Genomic DNA, 16,261 nt, shown 5'->3' with positions numbered 1-16,261 from the left:
TTCAGCTCCACGTTTCGTCACTTGACAGGTAAAAAAAGCCCCAATTGTCCCTCAATCCATTGAAATAATTCACAGAAAATGCTAACAAACTTCGTGAACACGATAAAACCTGAGAAACCGTGATACATTCTATCGACATATGTTGAGAGCATGCTTAATGGTCAAACATATAGGTTAGGTTTACCATCTGTGGACCTTTCCTCTGTTTCCCTCACGGGATATCCACTCAGCCATTGCATTGATCATTGAATTATATTAATTTTGTATTATTGTCCTTGAAGTGGAGGCCTAGCCCAGCAGAAGTGTCACAATGCCACCCAAAAGATCAATGGAGGAGACCGATCGGTTGACGAGAATTGCAATCGTCAATTCCGACAAGTGTAAACCAAAAAGATGCAGACAGGAATGCAAACGCTCGTGTCCAGTTGTTAGAATGGGAAAACTTTGCATTGAAGTCACTCCAAACAGCAAAATAGCTTCCATATCTGAAGAATTGTGTATTGGATGTGGTATTTGTGTTAAGGTGAGTTGATTAATTCTATTAATTAATTTAATGAGGGAAGTACTGAAAATAAAAATGAACAAGTGGACGTAGAACATGGCCAGTTATCAGGAAATATTTCTAAATCTGAGGGCGACAGCAGAGTTTCTATCAAAATCTTTTTTAAAGTTCTGAATGAGATCTTCAAAAGAGGTAAGAGGTTAGGGAACGTTCAATATCCCTCTCAACTTTGTAGATATTTCCAGGTAATTGGGGAGAGGGTAGAGGGAGTTGAAAGTGATTTACTGTCAGGTGAATTATTAGTGTATGAATGGAAGTATTGATTTTGAAACAGAACAACAAAATGGGATTATTAAAGTAAATTTAGAATTAACAAGCTGTGAATTACTTTTTCACTCTGGTAAAATCACAATTTCCTTTCCAGAAATGTCCATTCGAGGCGATATCGATAATAAATCTGCCGAGCAACTTGGAGAAGGAGACAACCCACAGATACTCGAAAAATTCCTTCAAACTCCACCGGCTCCCAATTCCCCGTCCCGGTGAGGTTCTAGGGCTCGTAGGTACCAACGGAATTGGTAAATCAACAGCTCTGAAAATTCTCGCCGGTAAACAGAAGCCAAATCTCGGCCGTTTCTCCGATCCCCCAGACTGGACAGAAATTCTCAGTCACTTTCGAGGCTCAGAGTTACAAAATTATTTCACGAAAATTCTCGAAGACGATTTGAAAGCCCTCATTAAGCCCCAGTACGTCGATCAAATACCCAAAGCTGTCAAGGGAACAGTTCAGCAACTTCTGGATAAAAAGGACGAGTGCAACAAGCAACAGGAGATATGCAAAATGCTGGATCTGACTCACATTCGTGACAGAGAAATTCAGGCACTGTCTGGTGGTGAACTCCAGCGATTTGCCTGCGCAATGGTGTGCATTCAGGACGGTGACATCTTCATGTTTGACGAACCATCGTCCTACCTCGATGTTAAACAACGTTTGAACGCTGCAGTGACGATAAGATCACTGATTCATCCCGATAAATTCATAATCGTCGTTGAACACGACTTGTCAGTCCTGGATTATCTGTCCGACTTTATCTGCTGTCTGTATGGGGTTCCTGGTGCCTACGGAGTCGTCACTATGCCCTTCTCAGTTCGCGAAGGTATCAACATCTTCCTGGATGGTTTTGTGCCAACTGAGAATCTCCGTTTTAGGGAAGAATCACTCGTTTTCAAAGTTTCTGAGAGCTGCACAGAGGAGGAAGTCAAACGAATGAATCATTATGAGTATCCAGCAATGACCAAAACCATGGGATCATTCAGTCTCAATGTGGAGAAGGGACAGTTCACTGATTCGGAAATACTTGTGCTCCTTGGGGAGAATGGAACTGGTAAAACCACTTTCATCAGGATGTTGGCTGGTAATTTACCCCCAGATGAGGGCTCTGGAAACATTCCCATGTTGCACATCAGTTATAAACCACAGAAAATAAGTCCCAAGAGTCAAGGAATTGTCAGGCAGCTGCTTCATGAAAAAATTCGTGATGCTTATGTTCATCCACAATTTATTACTGATGTCATGAAGCCTTTGAAGATCGATGATATTATGGATCAAGAGGTGCAGAATCTGTCTGGTGGTGAATTGCAGAGAGTTGCACTGGCACTTTGTCTTGGAAAACCTGCTGATGTCTATCTTATTGATGAACCATCAGCTTACCTGGATTCTGAACAACGTTTAGTCGCTGCTAAAGTCATTAAACGATTTATCTTGCATGCCAAGAAGACTGGATTTGTTGTGGAGCACGATTTTATAATGGCTACGTATCTTGCTGACAGAGTCATTGTTTTTTCGGGTGAACCATCGTTGAATACCACTGCTCACACACCCCAGTCTTTGTTGAATGGGATGAATCGATTTTTGGAACTTTTGGGGATCACTTTTAGGCGGGATCCTAATAACTTCAGGCCCAGGATTAATAAGAGCCAGTCTGTGAAGGTACTTAATGGTTTATTTTATTACTGAGGGCTATGATTATTGGGCAATGACTGACTCTCATGATTCTAAAAATTTATGTTAAAAAATTTACCAAATTTTTATTTCTATCTTATTCTCTTCGAAAATCACTTTAAACAGCGAACCAAATATTTACGGTGAACAATTGCCTTATTTTTATTATTTTTTATATTACTCAATTAATATTGTTGCTTCTTCGCACAGGATTTGGATCAAAAACGCGCCGGACAGTACTTCTTCTTGGAGGAGTAATGGAAAAAAACATTCGCAATGTTTGCATTTTACCTCGGACGGTAGTTGCAAATCACTGAAGTAAATGAAAATCATCAGCTGCTGCCAACTTACAATTGATTGAATAAATAATACGTCAATGAATATATATGAATATTGGAGAAGGATGTGTAATAAAAATTGGCAAACAAGATATTAACTTCAGTGAATGAATTTAAATAGTTTTCATCTGTGTTCTTATTCAGAACTGTCATCGATCCCATCGATTCTCATTGAAAATATTAATTTTTTAGAATATTTTGTACGTATATTTCAACTAATATCGATTGTTTTTTTTTCACAACATAATTTGGCAGTTTTTCCAAATTGGCAAATTGTTATATATCTATAATCATAAAGTGAAAGATTTCTCATGGACAATTGTTGAACTTATTGATTCCAATTATTTATTTGTATATCATGTAACAAAAATTATTCAACAACGATACACCATTTAAAATAACGGTATTCTGAGTTCTTATAAAAGCTCATTTTTTTTGCCAATATATTCCATTTATACATAAACAATGGGAAACATTAAACGAGAATTTGTTTTATACTCTTGAAAATATTCAAGTACTCGGAGTATTTTTTCTGCAGTAAAATTCTGCCTGGCGAGACCTTCAGATTCTGCACATTCATCATAATAATTCATAATAATCATATCAGTATTATTATTATTATCACTATTTGAAGTTCTGTATTTTAATGTCGATGTAAACAAGCGGCGAAATCTTATATACAAAGCGATATGGGTCACCAGTGACACATGGCGGATTAGTGGAGATACTTAATTACTTCATGGCCATAATTAATTCTTTGGAAATTGATTAGTGAACACAGAAGTATTTTCATGCGTAAAATTAAAAAGTATAAATGCAAAACAGATATCAACGTAGGCGCTAGTTACCCAATAAAATTCGTAAAAAACTCGTAGAATTTCTCAACAAACGCATTTATTATTTCAAATAAATTTTCTCATACATTCGCAATAACCGAGTAATCGCCCCTCCGGCATATCATCAGGTTTTTTTTAGTCTTGGGGGATTCTTTACATTAGTACATTAAATTATGCCTCATGAATAATCTTTAAAAACAATGAATTTTTCTCATGAGTCTAAACAATGAGTCTAAACAATGAGATGTGATACATCGACTGTGTAGGCAGCGGGAGATAGTCGCATGGAATCGTCCTGTCGAGATGAGGTGCGTTGCCTGATGTCACTGTCTCCTGGCCAGGCTCTTCCAGGACTTCTCGGTGGTAATCCAGATCTTGAAATAGCATCAACAGCGAGACTGACAGTGGTAGGATCATTCAGACCATTTTGAATTCTTCGTTGTGCTGCTGGCATCGAAGCTCTCACAGTCTTTCGTCTCTCGATTGCACCACGCCATTTTTCAGCTGCATGTCTGGCAAGCTCCAGTCGTTTTTGCTTCTTAATCTGATGTTTTTTGTATATCATCTCGATTACTATTAACCCAATGCCACCGATTATCCCGACGCCAACGAGTATGAAGACTCCTGCCATGTTCTTCAGGCCCAGAGTGTTCGGGGCCTTTTCAAATTGTTCACATTGCTGGAGATTACGCTGGAGTATCCAGTTCTTGTCAAGAGTTTCCATGAATCCACCTGAATAATTAATAACGTTAGGATTAATGGGGGAATTTATGAAGAATCTCAAGGTCACGATGACTCAAGACAAATTTTAGAAAAATCGACAAGAGTCATTAAGTCGTTCTGCCGGATGTCTATTGATTTATTGATAAAAAAATGTAATGGATATACTATTTTTCGTATTATTAGATAGAACATAAGATTGTCTCACTTTCGTGAAAATCTAAAATAGCCAGGGTAACAGCATCAGCCCAGGGAGATCCTTTCTGCAATCCTATCCCATATCCAGATCTTCCAAAGAGCTCCCCAGCAGTGACCAATTCGCAGTCCTTAGCTGCTTCAAATTCGAGCCTGGAACTGTCCCAGATAAATGCCATCAACTTGCCAATCTTCACGTCCTGTATCGCATCCTCAGCAGTGTCGTAATTATTTGCCTCCATTGTTCGATACATGTTGGATAATTCTACTTGTCTCCTGAAGTACATGTCAACCGCTGAGCCCTTCACCGTAGCACAGGTCAGATTTTCCATCGTATTTCGTAGCTGCAATCAATTTTTATTATTCAAAATGTTTTGGGAATGTAATAAAGTTTATGGGGTGAACTTGTTTCATCCTCTTGTCTAAAACGTTTAACAATATAATTGCAATATGGAATATGTATAAAATATGCAACAAGTTGTGACCAAGAATAATATAAGGGACTTGAGAAGGGAAAAAGATGTAACAAAGAGAAGGGGAAACGAAGGGAAAAGCACGATCTAATCAATTTTTCAGACATTGTAAACAAGTTAATGGTAGTAATTGAGCAATTATGGATTGGTAGATTAATTAACTGACCCTTGCGTCATTAATTCCTGAGAGCTTTGTCTTCGGTCGTTCCAGGACGAGGAAAGCAGCCAAATTGGCAGTATACGATGCTACAATTATCATCGCAAATCCAGCCCAGACCATGCCAAGAACTCTTGCTGAGAAACTTCTTGGTGTACCTTTGATGATAATTATTTGCACAATTTTAAGTATTTATTGTTCAAGAGTATTTCTATTAAGTATTTATCCTTTCTTCATGTAATAAACAAATTACTTTCTAATAATTGGATGACTGAATATATAATGGTGGAAAATACTGAGCACAAATCAATCGCCAATCGGAGAATAAAAAATAATAAAAACCTTCTCCAATTCCACTGTTGAGTAAAACGCCCCAAGCAAACCAAATAGCGCTGGAGAGATTGAGTGCGTCCTCCTCGGTACTGTCAGTGTTAGCCAGCCTGAACCTCCCGAATGGTGAGAACCGGTCAAGGAGGTACAGGACAAGCGCCACCACGTGCACCGACACCATCACCAGGAACCAGAGAGTGTTGCTGAATGGTTGAAGAAAAGATACCAATGTTGATGACCTAGAAGGCTGGAAAAAATATTGAATGTACTATTTTATACGATTTTTTAAATCAACAATTGATTATTGAGTAATTGGGATAATCATTGATTCAATAATTACGATTGACATTGCCAATTAATTAATTAATATCGAGTCTTCCATCAAATCTTTACGTTTCAAGATCTTTCCAATCTAATATATAAAATTCTCGTCTTTATATATAATTTATCAAGAGATGTCTATATGTGTGTGTATGTGCGTACCAATGTAGAAGATTTGCAAGCCCTCACCATCACAGGATTCATCATTTCATGATAAATATCTAACAAATATATTAAAAAATAATGATTGACACCCATTCAGTTCATACTTTTTTTTCTAAGATGGTGATGCCCTGATACTTGAAGGGTTTACTGAATTCAATAAACTCAGCTCGTTCTGGACTTATGGTCAAAGGAGCGACGATCATATCTGCGCGTTCATTAACAAGTTCGCCGATCAATCCAGTCCACTCCTTCTTTCCGCCTGCTGGAGGAAAAATAATTCATGCATTTTTCGAAATTCAAACAGATTTATTTTATCTAAGCCACCTGCCCTTTTGTTTGAATTGCTGAACTTACTGCTGCTATCTTTTATCATGTAACTTCCAAACTGGCCGTCTGGTGACAACGCGAGACTGTAAGTGAAGTTGATGGTCTTGGAGAGTTCTTTCAGAAGATCTATGCAATAACCTTTGCAGCAGTAGAGACGTGTGACTAAAAAATTGAAAAGAATGAAAATTTAAAGCGTTTTTCGTAGCATAAATTTGGGAGAGTTTAATTCATTTCAATTAATTATTTATAGACAACGAATGTTTATAAAAAATAATGATATGGAAAGGTATTAGACTGTAAGTGATTTTTGAATGTTCTTAATGATTTCATCACTACGTTTTAATGAAAATAAAATTACCATCGTGTTCCGAAGTATTGAAGTGAGGACAAGGGATCTCATCAGGAAGACAATCAGCACTTTCGGTGGCTCGAACGTAAACGAATGGTTTTTCTTCGATTGTGAGGACTTTGAGATGAGTTGGAATCATAAAACCCTCGGGCTTAGTTTTAAGCCGACCTGGCCAGGTTATTGTTGTCTCGTTCACGCTGAGTCTCATCCTCAGAGTTTCCTAAAATGATAATTATTACTAAATAGTCAGTTTTGTTCATTGAATTTAGATCTCAATGATCTACATCAACAATCAATAATTAAGAATAATAATTCAGTATAAAATGTAATAACTCACCGATGAATAGAAATATTGACCTGCAGAAACTCGCTCCCCGTGTTCTCTGATATTAATTATATCATATTCAGCATAAATTCGATCTCCATTGTCATCAAAAGCTACACGACCAGTCTCACCCCTCTCCAGAACTTGTTTACGAATGAATCTGCGAGGATTATATGAAATTCAATGAACATTTCCGCTCCATTTAGAACTCTAACGCTTTGATTCAATTTACAAACCCAAACAACTCCTTTCCTGTCTCCCAGATAGATCCGGATTTATCACAGTCCTTTGGAGCTTCAGTAATTGTTTTTGTGAGGTTCATCTCTCGAAGGGCAGAGACTAAAACGTATCTGCGCAAAAAAAACTAGATAAATACTAATTAAGGGGGAATTGTTAATTGGGGGAAGTTACGAATTCGTTGACGAAGTGCAACATCATTTAAAATGAAAATAAATCACGGAACTGGAGCCAAGAAAATTTTATAAAAAAATATCTGAAGAAAATTATTTATAGAGACATATAATTCTATTGTAATTTGGTCGAGATAATTATCTAGAGAATTTGTTAGGTTTCTCTTGCGTCCGTCCTATGGGTGGGCAATTAATTGCAGGGAAGGAGTACTTACAAGCTGTCCTTAAGATGTGCCCTTTCGTCCGTGGAATTAATTAATTTCAATCCGAGAAGTCCCTCAGGAGCGTTAGGAGCATCAAGGGCTTGCTCTGTCACAATCCAAACATATCCTGGTCCTGTCATGTTCAATGCTGCTGCATCCCTGAAGATTACTTCCGCATCTTTGCGACTAAAAACAAAGAATGAAATGAGTAATTTGTGAGAAAATTTTAAGGAATTGTTTATTATTTGTTATTCACTATTAAAATTGTTGGTACCTTGCATACATGAGAATTACCCTGGCCTGTGCATTTTTCGTATCCATCAGCTGCTGAGAAAAATTTTCCAATCCTGGCTCGAACTCAATGACAGATTCCACCTGTTCACCATCAGAAATTCATTTATTATATAATACACCAGAATTTTTTTATAGAATTATCTACAACATAAAAAAGAATAGAAAGAAAAATATGTATATTCCTGGACTCAAAAAAGCAAATGGAAACAGAAAACTGCAATCGATCAAGGAAAATTGGCACTACATTGCAACGCAGATCATTCTCATCGGCTATAACTTGTTTCAGATTAATTAATTTATAAAATGAATAGTAAAACGTATCACATATTTTCACATGTACCAAAAATTGTCAGCGAAACTTCTGAATTCGATAGAAAATTTTATTGCGCACCCACTGGACTATTGAAAATTCTATCAATTTTCGTCGATTTTATTGAAAACTTCGCTCTTAGGGAATTCCACGTGTCAATCTATCAACGTCTTCATTGCCAAAAATGTCATTTACCTATTTATATTTATTGAACAATGTTTAATCAATGTTCATCTTACGATATGAAAATTCAACGTCAGACGATCTCATGAAAATTTTTCTATTAAATAATGACTTCCTATTAAAAGATTTATCGACAGAATCGACATAAAAATAACAAAAAACTAATATAATTTGCCAACGAATGCGCCCTTTTTCCATTTTCATTTGCAACGTTTCAAAACTTCGAAATAACCAGTTTTCCGTGAAATATCCACTATCACAAAATAATCATCATTATTAATAAAATATTTTCACATACATACCATGCAACATTTCATCTTCATCTAAACATTGTAAATTGATTGTATAAACAATCGTTCCTCACGTGTGATACTTACACTCTCCCAGTAAAATAACAATAAAAAAGATGTTAAAAAAATACTTAAAAAAAATCAATCCCATGAGTCGGTGGTGTTCCTGCTGCCGATGCAGCACAATAATAAATTCATTGACGAATATGATATAACATTATACTAATATTATACGATATTAGTATAATTAATGATAAGCACAATGAATTAATTGACAAATTGTCTAAACGCGATGAAATTGTAATAACAAAATCGTGCAATACAAGAGGATTATGATCTGTAGAAAATATCATCCGCCCCTTAAGTTCGACATAAATGTGAATCTTCGGTGTTGAATTCGATGAATCATCGTGACAGACTCAGGGTCACAGTGAGATTTCGCTATAAAGCGTGCAGAAACAAGATCTAGATGGACAAAACCACTCAAATATCACACGGATGCGCGTGCGAAATTAGAGTGCCCAACCCACATGTACTTTGATCTCTACGTCGTCCTCGAGGCTCTGCGATGTGGTTTGAAAACGCCCGAGAAGAGCTCTTCCGTCTGTGTCTGATGAATGAATGAAGATGACTTTCATGTAGTTGAAGTGCTTGAGCAACTCGACCCACACATCTGCTTGATGAGAGTAGGGTGGTACTGTGCGAAGAAAAGACACGTGGATGTTCTGGAAGAATAAATTGTCGGTATTTAATGTCCCAAGGGTTGGAAACTCAGGATATCCTGAGCCTAAAAAAATTTATCTGTTCAAAATTATTCAGAAATCAGCATAAAAATCATCGACAGATCCTCAGAAGATCTCCCCGATGACTCCAAAAATTCTCTAGAAGAAAAATAAATTGTGGTGGAGATGTGGGGGAGAGATTTTTGAAAATATTGTACCAAATCGAATTCGAAATCTTTAAAAATGTATATTAGTTTTTTTTATTTACTTTTTTATGTACTAATTTTTTTTATTATTTTCTATACTAGTTCTTAATGTTTGTGAATATAGCAATGATTGTCTTCTGAATGAACAATTAATTCCACAATAAACAAATTTGCATACAACTCACCTTATCCGAAAACGCAGAATCGCGGGAAGAAATCCCAATAACTGGAATGTGATAGAATCCGCTGGTGTACGACACAGCAGCGGGTGAGAGATCTCCAGTCAATGGATGGGATACGACAACTGCATAAACTCTCTCAACAATCAGAGACTTGCAGACACTCAAAGCTGTTCTAATCGGATTCGAGTCCATTCCAATGACCACGCTGTAGAAGACAACACCCTTGTTGACGTATTGCAGATCAAAATTGAGATTCTGCAAACATAAAATAATTGAACTGAGTGAAACCCATTGCAGTTTTCCAATCAGACCAATCTTCGAAGATAATTACGAAGTTCTCCCTCAAGTCCAGAGATTTGTCAACGGGAAATGCGTTAAAAGAGTCAATAGGTCGAGGCACAAAGAAAATTGAAAGAAAAATCATGGAAATTGTTTGTTTATTGAACATCAATTAAAATTCCTGATCTTATTTTTCAATTTTAGATCGGAATAATGTCTCACGCCCTTTCCCAACTCAAACTAAATCCCGAGGACGTTCGATACCTTCACTAATCTCGAAGCCAATTAAACCATCAAAATCAACCGAACTAATTCATTAACGACGAGCACTCACATCCAACGTCTTCTTGAAGTGATTCTGGCTGGCATTGTTGGACAATACTCCACCGATTTTATAATACATCGGATTGCCCTCGACTGCCTCAGAGGATCTCGTATAAACGATGAAAACAATAAACCACAAGAGCATTGTCTTCACGGCGCGCTCCATTGTTGTTGATTGGTTCGACACTGCAATTCTCACAGTACAATAAATAAATTAATTCCCCCAGACCTTTAACGTGGCCGATTATCTCCCAAGTGACTCACACATACGGCGATTATTTAATTAGATTTTTCTGAATAAATTCATTAGTTCCGAAATGTGGAGGTGATTATGGGGTGTGTCACCCCTTAATCGAAATGTAAATATTTACAAGTGTGTCAGTCCATCGGGGCTGCCACAGCCCGAATGCCTCAGACGTTGTTGCCCGATACTGGAGACTCGGTGGGACAATCTCTATTTCATTGATCCAGAGGGATGCTGCGCACTCGCGAGTCCAGGCCATTTGTTTTATTGTGCTGTCTACAATATTTTTCAAGATATCCTCGACAAACGGGGTGATCCCCGATTCAGGCCCTTTTGCTCTACGAGGCCCAGGAGCCAAGAAAAACGTGAAAAATGGAAAAACGGACTTTAGAAAATTCCTGAAAATTTCCAAAAATTGATTAGGGAGTGAAACCCTCTTCGCTCTGAATGCAGAGAAAGCACGAAAAGGACGTAATCTAGGATTATCAACTCCCCCCCCCCTCCCCCGATATTATATTTCGATGTCATTGCAGTAAAGCATTTTTGATCTCGTGACTTTTTTTATAAAGGCTCGGTCCCTTCATGTTTAAAATTACCTCAAAATATTTTTAATCTCACATATAAACAACTTATAATATCCAAAAATATGATATTCAATAGCTATATCTGCAATTTGTAGGATATGTAATTATTATTAATTTAAAAAATTTATTTTCGGTACAGAGAACAAGATTAAATTCATTTTACGCGGATATCACGTTATATCGATCAAATAATTCACCGTTATCAATGTTAATATAACACAGTACACACATTAATCAGAAGGATACACGTTCAATCATTGATATTAATTTTTGCGCAGCATTTTTAATGGAATATTGAACTGCTACGAAATAATTTCTGCGTTTGCCAGAAAATATTGTCTTTGAAAAACGTATCCCCTTTCCTCCCGCCCTACAGACAGCAACACACAAACTTTCCTGTCCAGGCTCTTGGAAAAATAGCATGTCCACCACGTCCAGGAAAACATGACTTTTGTCAAAACATCTACAAGTACGAAATGTGTCCTTGAGGCACAATATACCATTTTATATTTTAATTGCATTTTATTATTCCTAGGGATTTTTTAATAAATCCATACATTAATTTTTCAGAGACGAAAATACAAAAGCTCACAGAGTTAATTCTGTACTTGATGATAAGCTCAAGACCAGAAACATAAACAATCGCATGAGTGACATAATCACCTGGATGATTTTATTCAATATCATCCACTTCCAATAATTAGCAGAAATAAATGAAAATACCTAGACAACTGCAGGAATCCCTTTGTCCCCCTTTGTTTTATATTTTATTATCCATTTTCCTTCTCGGTGAATGAAAAATAATTTTCAAATCCACCCAAACATTGTGGCCAGCACCGTCTGTCGTTGACTTTCAGAATCTTCTTCCAGCTGATACGAGTCGCGTGGTACTAACACAATTACAACAACTCGCTGGCAGGGGTAGAGTAGACGTCAATACACCGAGGGAAAGCTGTTCACCGCGGAGTGTGCTGCAGCTGTCTTGTGTCTTGTGCCAGTCGAGTTGTTCGCTGACTTCGTGTTTCGCCACTTTCCTCGCTCCTTTTTATCGAATTTCAATTTTCCATTTTGACTTCCTTCTTCTCATTTGTCATTGTTTCTCCATTCGGAGTGATGATATTTTTGTGTCACACAATTTTTTTGACAAACAGTGTTCCAAATTATTTCGGCGAGCATATCGTACCGATACATCACAGGTTTTTACTCTGGAATAAGTGGAAATTGCATGAGGTGAACAAACAATAATTATTTCTACTGAATTACAATTACGTATGTTAGTGTGTCAACAATTGGGTACGTCAGACTGACGAGTAATTCGTTAATTCTGTGTGATTACAGTTGGCAGGATGGGATTGAATGATTTGATTTACTGGTGAGTTGTCAGTCGATATTTGCAAAATCAATAACATATTATTTATTGTTAATGCAGCTGTTAATATATTTTTTCTGGATGTACACATTCATGAAATAAGTTCCATTTTTAATGATAACATTCGCAGGTTTTTCATGTGTTTTTTGCAGGAGAATTGTTAAGGAATTATCGACGATGTCTTCTCATTTTTCATGTTTTTCGTAAATTCCTGGGAAATAATAGCTCAGGTCGACAGGAAAAAATATGCTGTCTTTGGGTTTTATCGTTTTTCACTGACGAAGAAATTTTTGTGAAGAGTTTTTTGAATTTTTGCAGAAGCTTACTGAGAAAGTAGGAAAATTCGTAATTTTATTCCTCAGAAAGTTGTTAACAACTTGAATGAAAAGCAATCAATGTACGGAGACAATAAACAATTATTTTAATTTACGAAGTTCCGCACGTTTTTCCTATTTATTCAAACGTGCCAAAAAAATTTGACCGTTTTTTTAAAACTGCAGTTTTTTTCATGATTTTCATATAGAAATGTTTATTAAAATATCTATTAATAAATAATGCACAAATGAATAGAACTGATGATTATCTATGCAAATATCCTAACCAGAACTTTCAAGTTTTCGTTTCTACTGAATTTTTACTTCTGAATTTTGCTTCAATTTTGCAATCTATTAAGAGATATTATTAATCAGGTTCGAATCTTCTTTTAATCATATTGCAAATTATTTTCCAATTGAACATATAACTACTGTTCTAAAGGAACTTGGGGGGGGGGGGGGGGGGACTACAAAAAGATACAAAAGAAATGACATTTCCACCGACTAATAACAGAGATAAAAATATCGCCCGGATCCACCAGTTCCGGGTTACAAAAAAATCAGATAAGAAAAAAAAAGTAAATTTGGATATTTGATGGATTGTTTTATCCCGGGAAAAACATCAAATTTATCTCAGGATTAAAAAATTAGATGTAATCTCAAGGTTAAATGAGTTTTAATTTAAATCGGGCTTCAAGATAAATATAAATTATTCTCCGCATTAAATGTTGAAAAAGTACGACGCCGAGGATAAATTTTACCCTGGGATTTATTTGCATAACACGGTTTGGTGCAACCGGGCCCACACCCTTTATGTAATTTAAGGTGAATGTCCGGTTAACTGACTCTCTAAGAGTCAATGAAAGAACGTGCATAAAAATAAATTCTATTATTTTGCTTATTGTCCATAGACACTATTTGACGGACAACAATTGCCTGACAAAAATTGTTTTTATTGTGCAAGACCAGTCACGAACTTTAATTTCTTCTCAGTCTAAGATTCAGACAACCAGAAACTGAATACGTTTGAGGCATACGATAGTAAGAATCGAATGACGTGTGCAATAAGCGAGTCACCAGGGTCAGACAGAATGACGTGACTGAACTCCAATAAAAAATTGTATTTCACTTTCATCAATGATTGTGTAATTATTCCCATAATTACCTAATTTATTTATGATTTCTGCTGAGTCCGGTGATTTCCAGAAGTCATCAGAAATGACTTTCACATAACGAAATCAATTGATTTCGACTTAAATATAAAAAAAAAATTACTTCCAGTGATAGTTTGTTTGATTTATAAAAAGAGATCCCATGCGGAAGCAAACTTCTTATTTATCAGCAATAATTACTTGACAAAAGAATGCGATTGTCCACACGTTTATTCACGACATAATCGACATAACAATTGTATCACGAGTGATATTATCAGTAACGATTTTATGATTGTAAAAAATTTGTTTCCCTCCAAAGGTATCAGAAGAAAATAGGCACCTATGATAAACAACAATGGGAAAAAACAGTGGAGCAGAGAATATTCGGTGGCTTAAACAATGTTCCCATGCGTACTGCAAAATTAAAAACCGAATTTATCGACGTGGATCTCGTTCGAGGTAAATTAATTATTTTCCGATTAATAAAGTTTCAATGTCAATGGTCAACTCAACCACTCACTCAATGAATTTTTTAACAGGCTCGTCGTTTCCCAAGGCGAAACCTAAGCACGGATTGATTACAGTCACATGGCTTGCGATCAAGAGACTCGTGCTGTTACCATTTTATAAAAATTGGTGGACACAACAGACGAGTAGGAGGATCTTCTGTTTATTTTTATTGCTTTACAGTCTGCAGATACTGAATGTTATTATTTACATGAAGGCTGGGGAGCAGAGTGAATCTAATGTAGGAATTTATTTATTCATTAAACTATTTATTTAATAACTCATCAATAGAACCATCTAAATAGAAAAATTATAGCTGCGATAAATTTCAAACTCTTCTAATTAGCAGGAACGTTTTTTTAAAGTGAAAATAACTAAACAAAAAATTATCAAATGAGGTAACTGTAATTTGAAAATATATAGGATTGAGAATAGATTGTTTACATAATTAATCACGTTGCGGTAACATTTTTTTCAATCAGGAATTTATTTTGAAAGCAAGGGGTGAAAGAAAAAAATATCAACAAAATTTTTTTCGCATTTGTAGATAAAGTCTTCAGCGAAAAAAGTGTCTCGATAATTTCCCCCATCGTTTCCAATACTGAAATAGAACCATTATCTCCCATATTCGACATTTACAAACAATGTCATTATGACAAGAACGCTTACCATGTTTCTCTGGCATTATTGATTATAATTACTACAATTATTGATGATAATCTCTTAATAATTACAGGAAAAATTCACCGTATCTTATCGAGCATAGAAATAATCCTATCGATAGTTTCCAACTTTACGTCGATTGTAAATTCCAGAGTACGGTATGCACTGACAGAAGAAATGAGTTCTGCTAAAAAATGATCTTCATATTAATAGGAATGTCCAAGTCTCACATATTTGTTGTAAACACTTTTCAGACTCTACCAAGTCTGAAAAAAATGGAAATTAATTTGAGTTTAATAGAAACAGGTGCTTAGACATTTTAATTTATATTTTAACAGTCGGCCATTTTTTCATTTTATTGAGACATTTTTTCGTCTGGAAAAGGTCCACAAAATTAAAAAAAAAATTTGTTTGGGGGATTCATCAGAATTAATTAATTAGGTAGCTAATTTCATTAGAGTAAATCTGTTTCACGTAATAAAATATTCATTTTGAAAGCTACAGTTCTCTCAATAGAACTAATGTTCGGTGAATTTATCGCTCCATCCTGCATTAATTCGATAAGAAAATTGCGTAGGAAGGTCAAGTGTGTAATAATATCCCTTTGCTCTGCAGATAGTATCAATGACTGAAATATTAGTCCCAACATTGATGATGTTCGTCCTGTGTACCGTCCACTCTCAAATTGTCTCAACAAATTCAGGACCAACTGTAATCAATGGGCCCAACAGATCGAGAATAAGAAGATCGAGACATGAGAGGACTCGATCGGGAAAATTGAGACCGAGGAGACCCAGCAAGGGAAAGAATTCCATTGAAACAGTGGGAGAAAACCTGGGAAAATCGTACTCGGGAATTCCCTCTGTAAGATTTGCTAAGAAAGTTTGTATTGATGGATCAGCAGCATCGCGAAGGGCCTCGGGAAGTCATCAGGTAAATTTTCATTTTCAAGTCAATGATTTTTGCTGATCTTAATTCGTATC

At 36.1% G+C, this 16,261-nt stretch overlaps 3 protein-coding genes across 14 annotated transcripts in view; 2 read left to right on the top strand and 1 right to left on the bottom strand.

Annotated features, from left to right (window-relative positions):
* The first annotated feature begins 310 nt into the window (after window positions 1-310).
* Pix (pixie) lies at window positions 311-2,960 on the top strand. Its single transcript, XM_064136412.1, has 3 exons — window positions 311-523; window positions 927-2,492; window positions 2,715-2,960. Exons 1-3 carry the CDS (start codon window positions 311-313, stop codon window positions 2,760-2,762), a joined length of 1,827 nt encoding a protein of 608 aa, XP_063992482.1. The 3' UTR covers window positions 2,763-2,960.
* A 756-nt stretch (window positions 2,961-3,716) lies between these two features.
* LOC135170508 (glutamate [NMDA] receptor subunit 1) overlaps window positions 3,717-16,261 on the bottom strand; it is a 25,855-nt gene continuing 13,310 nt past the window's right edge. For 4 of the 10 annotated variants that reach the window (XM_064136402.1, XM_064136398.1, XM_064136400.1 and 1 more), the window contains 16 exons: window positions 11,995-12,476; window positions 10,708-11,085; window positions 10,454-10,629; window positions 9,844-10,095; window positions 9,261-9,455; window positions 7,928-8,028; window positions 7,666-7,839; window positions 7,277-7,390; window positions 7,053-7,200; window positions 6,725-6,935; window positions 6,394-6,528; window positions 6,144-6,301; window positions 5,566-5,800; window positions 5,233-5,381; window positions 4,607-4,937; window positions 3,717-4,410 (listed from right to left, as the gene is read on the bottom strand). In XM_064136402.1, coding sequence (XP_063992472.1) covers window positions 3,911-4,410; window positions 4,607-4,937; window positions 5,233-5,381; window positions 5,566-5,800; window positions 6,144-6,301; window positions 6,394-6,528; window positions 6,725-6,935; window positions 7,053-7,200; window positions 7,277-7,390; window positions 7,666-7,839; window positions 7,928-8,028; window positions 9,261-9,455; window positions 9,844-10,095; window positions 10,454-10,629; window positions 10,708-10,711 — 2,883 coding nt within the window. In that variant the 5' untranslated portion in view covers window positions 10,712-11,085; window positions 11,995-12,476 and the 3' untranslated portion in view covers window positions 3,717-3,910. The remainder of the gene's footprint in view (window positions 4,411-4,606; window positions 4,938-5,232; window positions 5,382-5,565; window positions 5,801-6,143; window positions 6,302-6,393; window positions 6,529-6,724; window positions 6,936-7,052; window positions 7,201-7,276; window positions 7,391-7,665; window positions 7,840-7,927; window positions 8,029-9,260; window positions 9,456-9,843; window positions 10,096-10,453; window positions 10,630-10,707; window positions 11,086-11,994; window positions 12,477-16,261) is intronic. The other 6 variants (XM_064136403.1, XM_064136404.1, XM_064136399.1 and 3 more) reach the window with 6 other exon arrangements.
* LOC135170509 (protein phtf) overlaps window positions 12,360-16,261 on the top strand; it is a 9,539-nt gene continuing 5,637 nt past the window's right edge. For all 3 annotated transcript variants that reach the window (XM_064136410.1, XM_064136411.1, XM_064136409.1), the window contains exons 1-5: window positions 12,360-12,501; window positions 12,610-12,643; window positions 14,428-14,567; window positions 14,648-14,856; window positions 15,894-16,211. In XM_064136410.1, the coding sequence (XP_063992480.1) occupies window positions 12,618-12,643; window positions 14,428-14,567; window positions 14,648-14,856; window positions 15,894-16,211 (693 nt within the window). In that variant the 5' untranslated portion in view covers window positions 12,360-12,501; window positions 12,610-12,617. The remainder of the gene's footprint in view (window positions 12,502-12,609; window positions 12,644-14,427; window positions 14,568-14,647; window positions 14,857-15,893; window positions 16,212-16,261) is intronic.

The sequence above is a fragment of the Diachasmimorpha longicaudata genome, chromosome 17 (genome assembly GCF_034640455.1).
Source record: "Diachasmimorpha longicaudata isolate KC_UGA_2023 chromosome 17, iyDiaLong2, whole genome shotgun sequence".
NCBI classification, from domain to species: domain Eukaryota; kingdom Metazoa; phylum Arthropoda; class Insecta; order Hymenoptera; family Braconidae; genus Diachasmimorpha; species Diachasmimorpha longicaudata.
Note: the sequence above shows the minus strand (reverse complement) of the source record. Positions and strands in the feature narration are given on the sequence as shown.

What these genes read in the sequence shown, in the direction of transcription:
- Pix (XM_064136412.1), top strand. Translation starts at nt 311, where the DNA reads ATGCCACCCAAAAGATCAATGGAGGAGACCGATCGGTTGACGAGAATT. An exon ending in GATGTGGTATTTGTGTTAAG is followed by an intron (nt 524 to 926) that starts GTGAGTTGATTA and finishes TTTCCTTTCCAG; the next exon opens with AAATGTCCATTCGAGGCGAT. An exon ending in ATAAGAGCCAGTCTGTGAAG is followed by an intron (nt 2,493 to 2,714) that starts GTACTTAATGGT and finishes TTCTTCGCACAG; the next exon opens with GATTTGGATCAAAAACGCGC.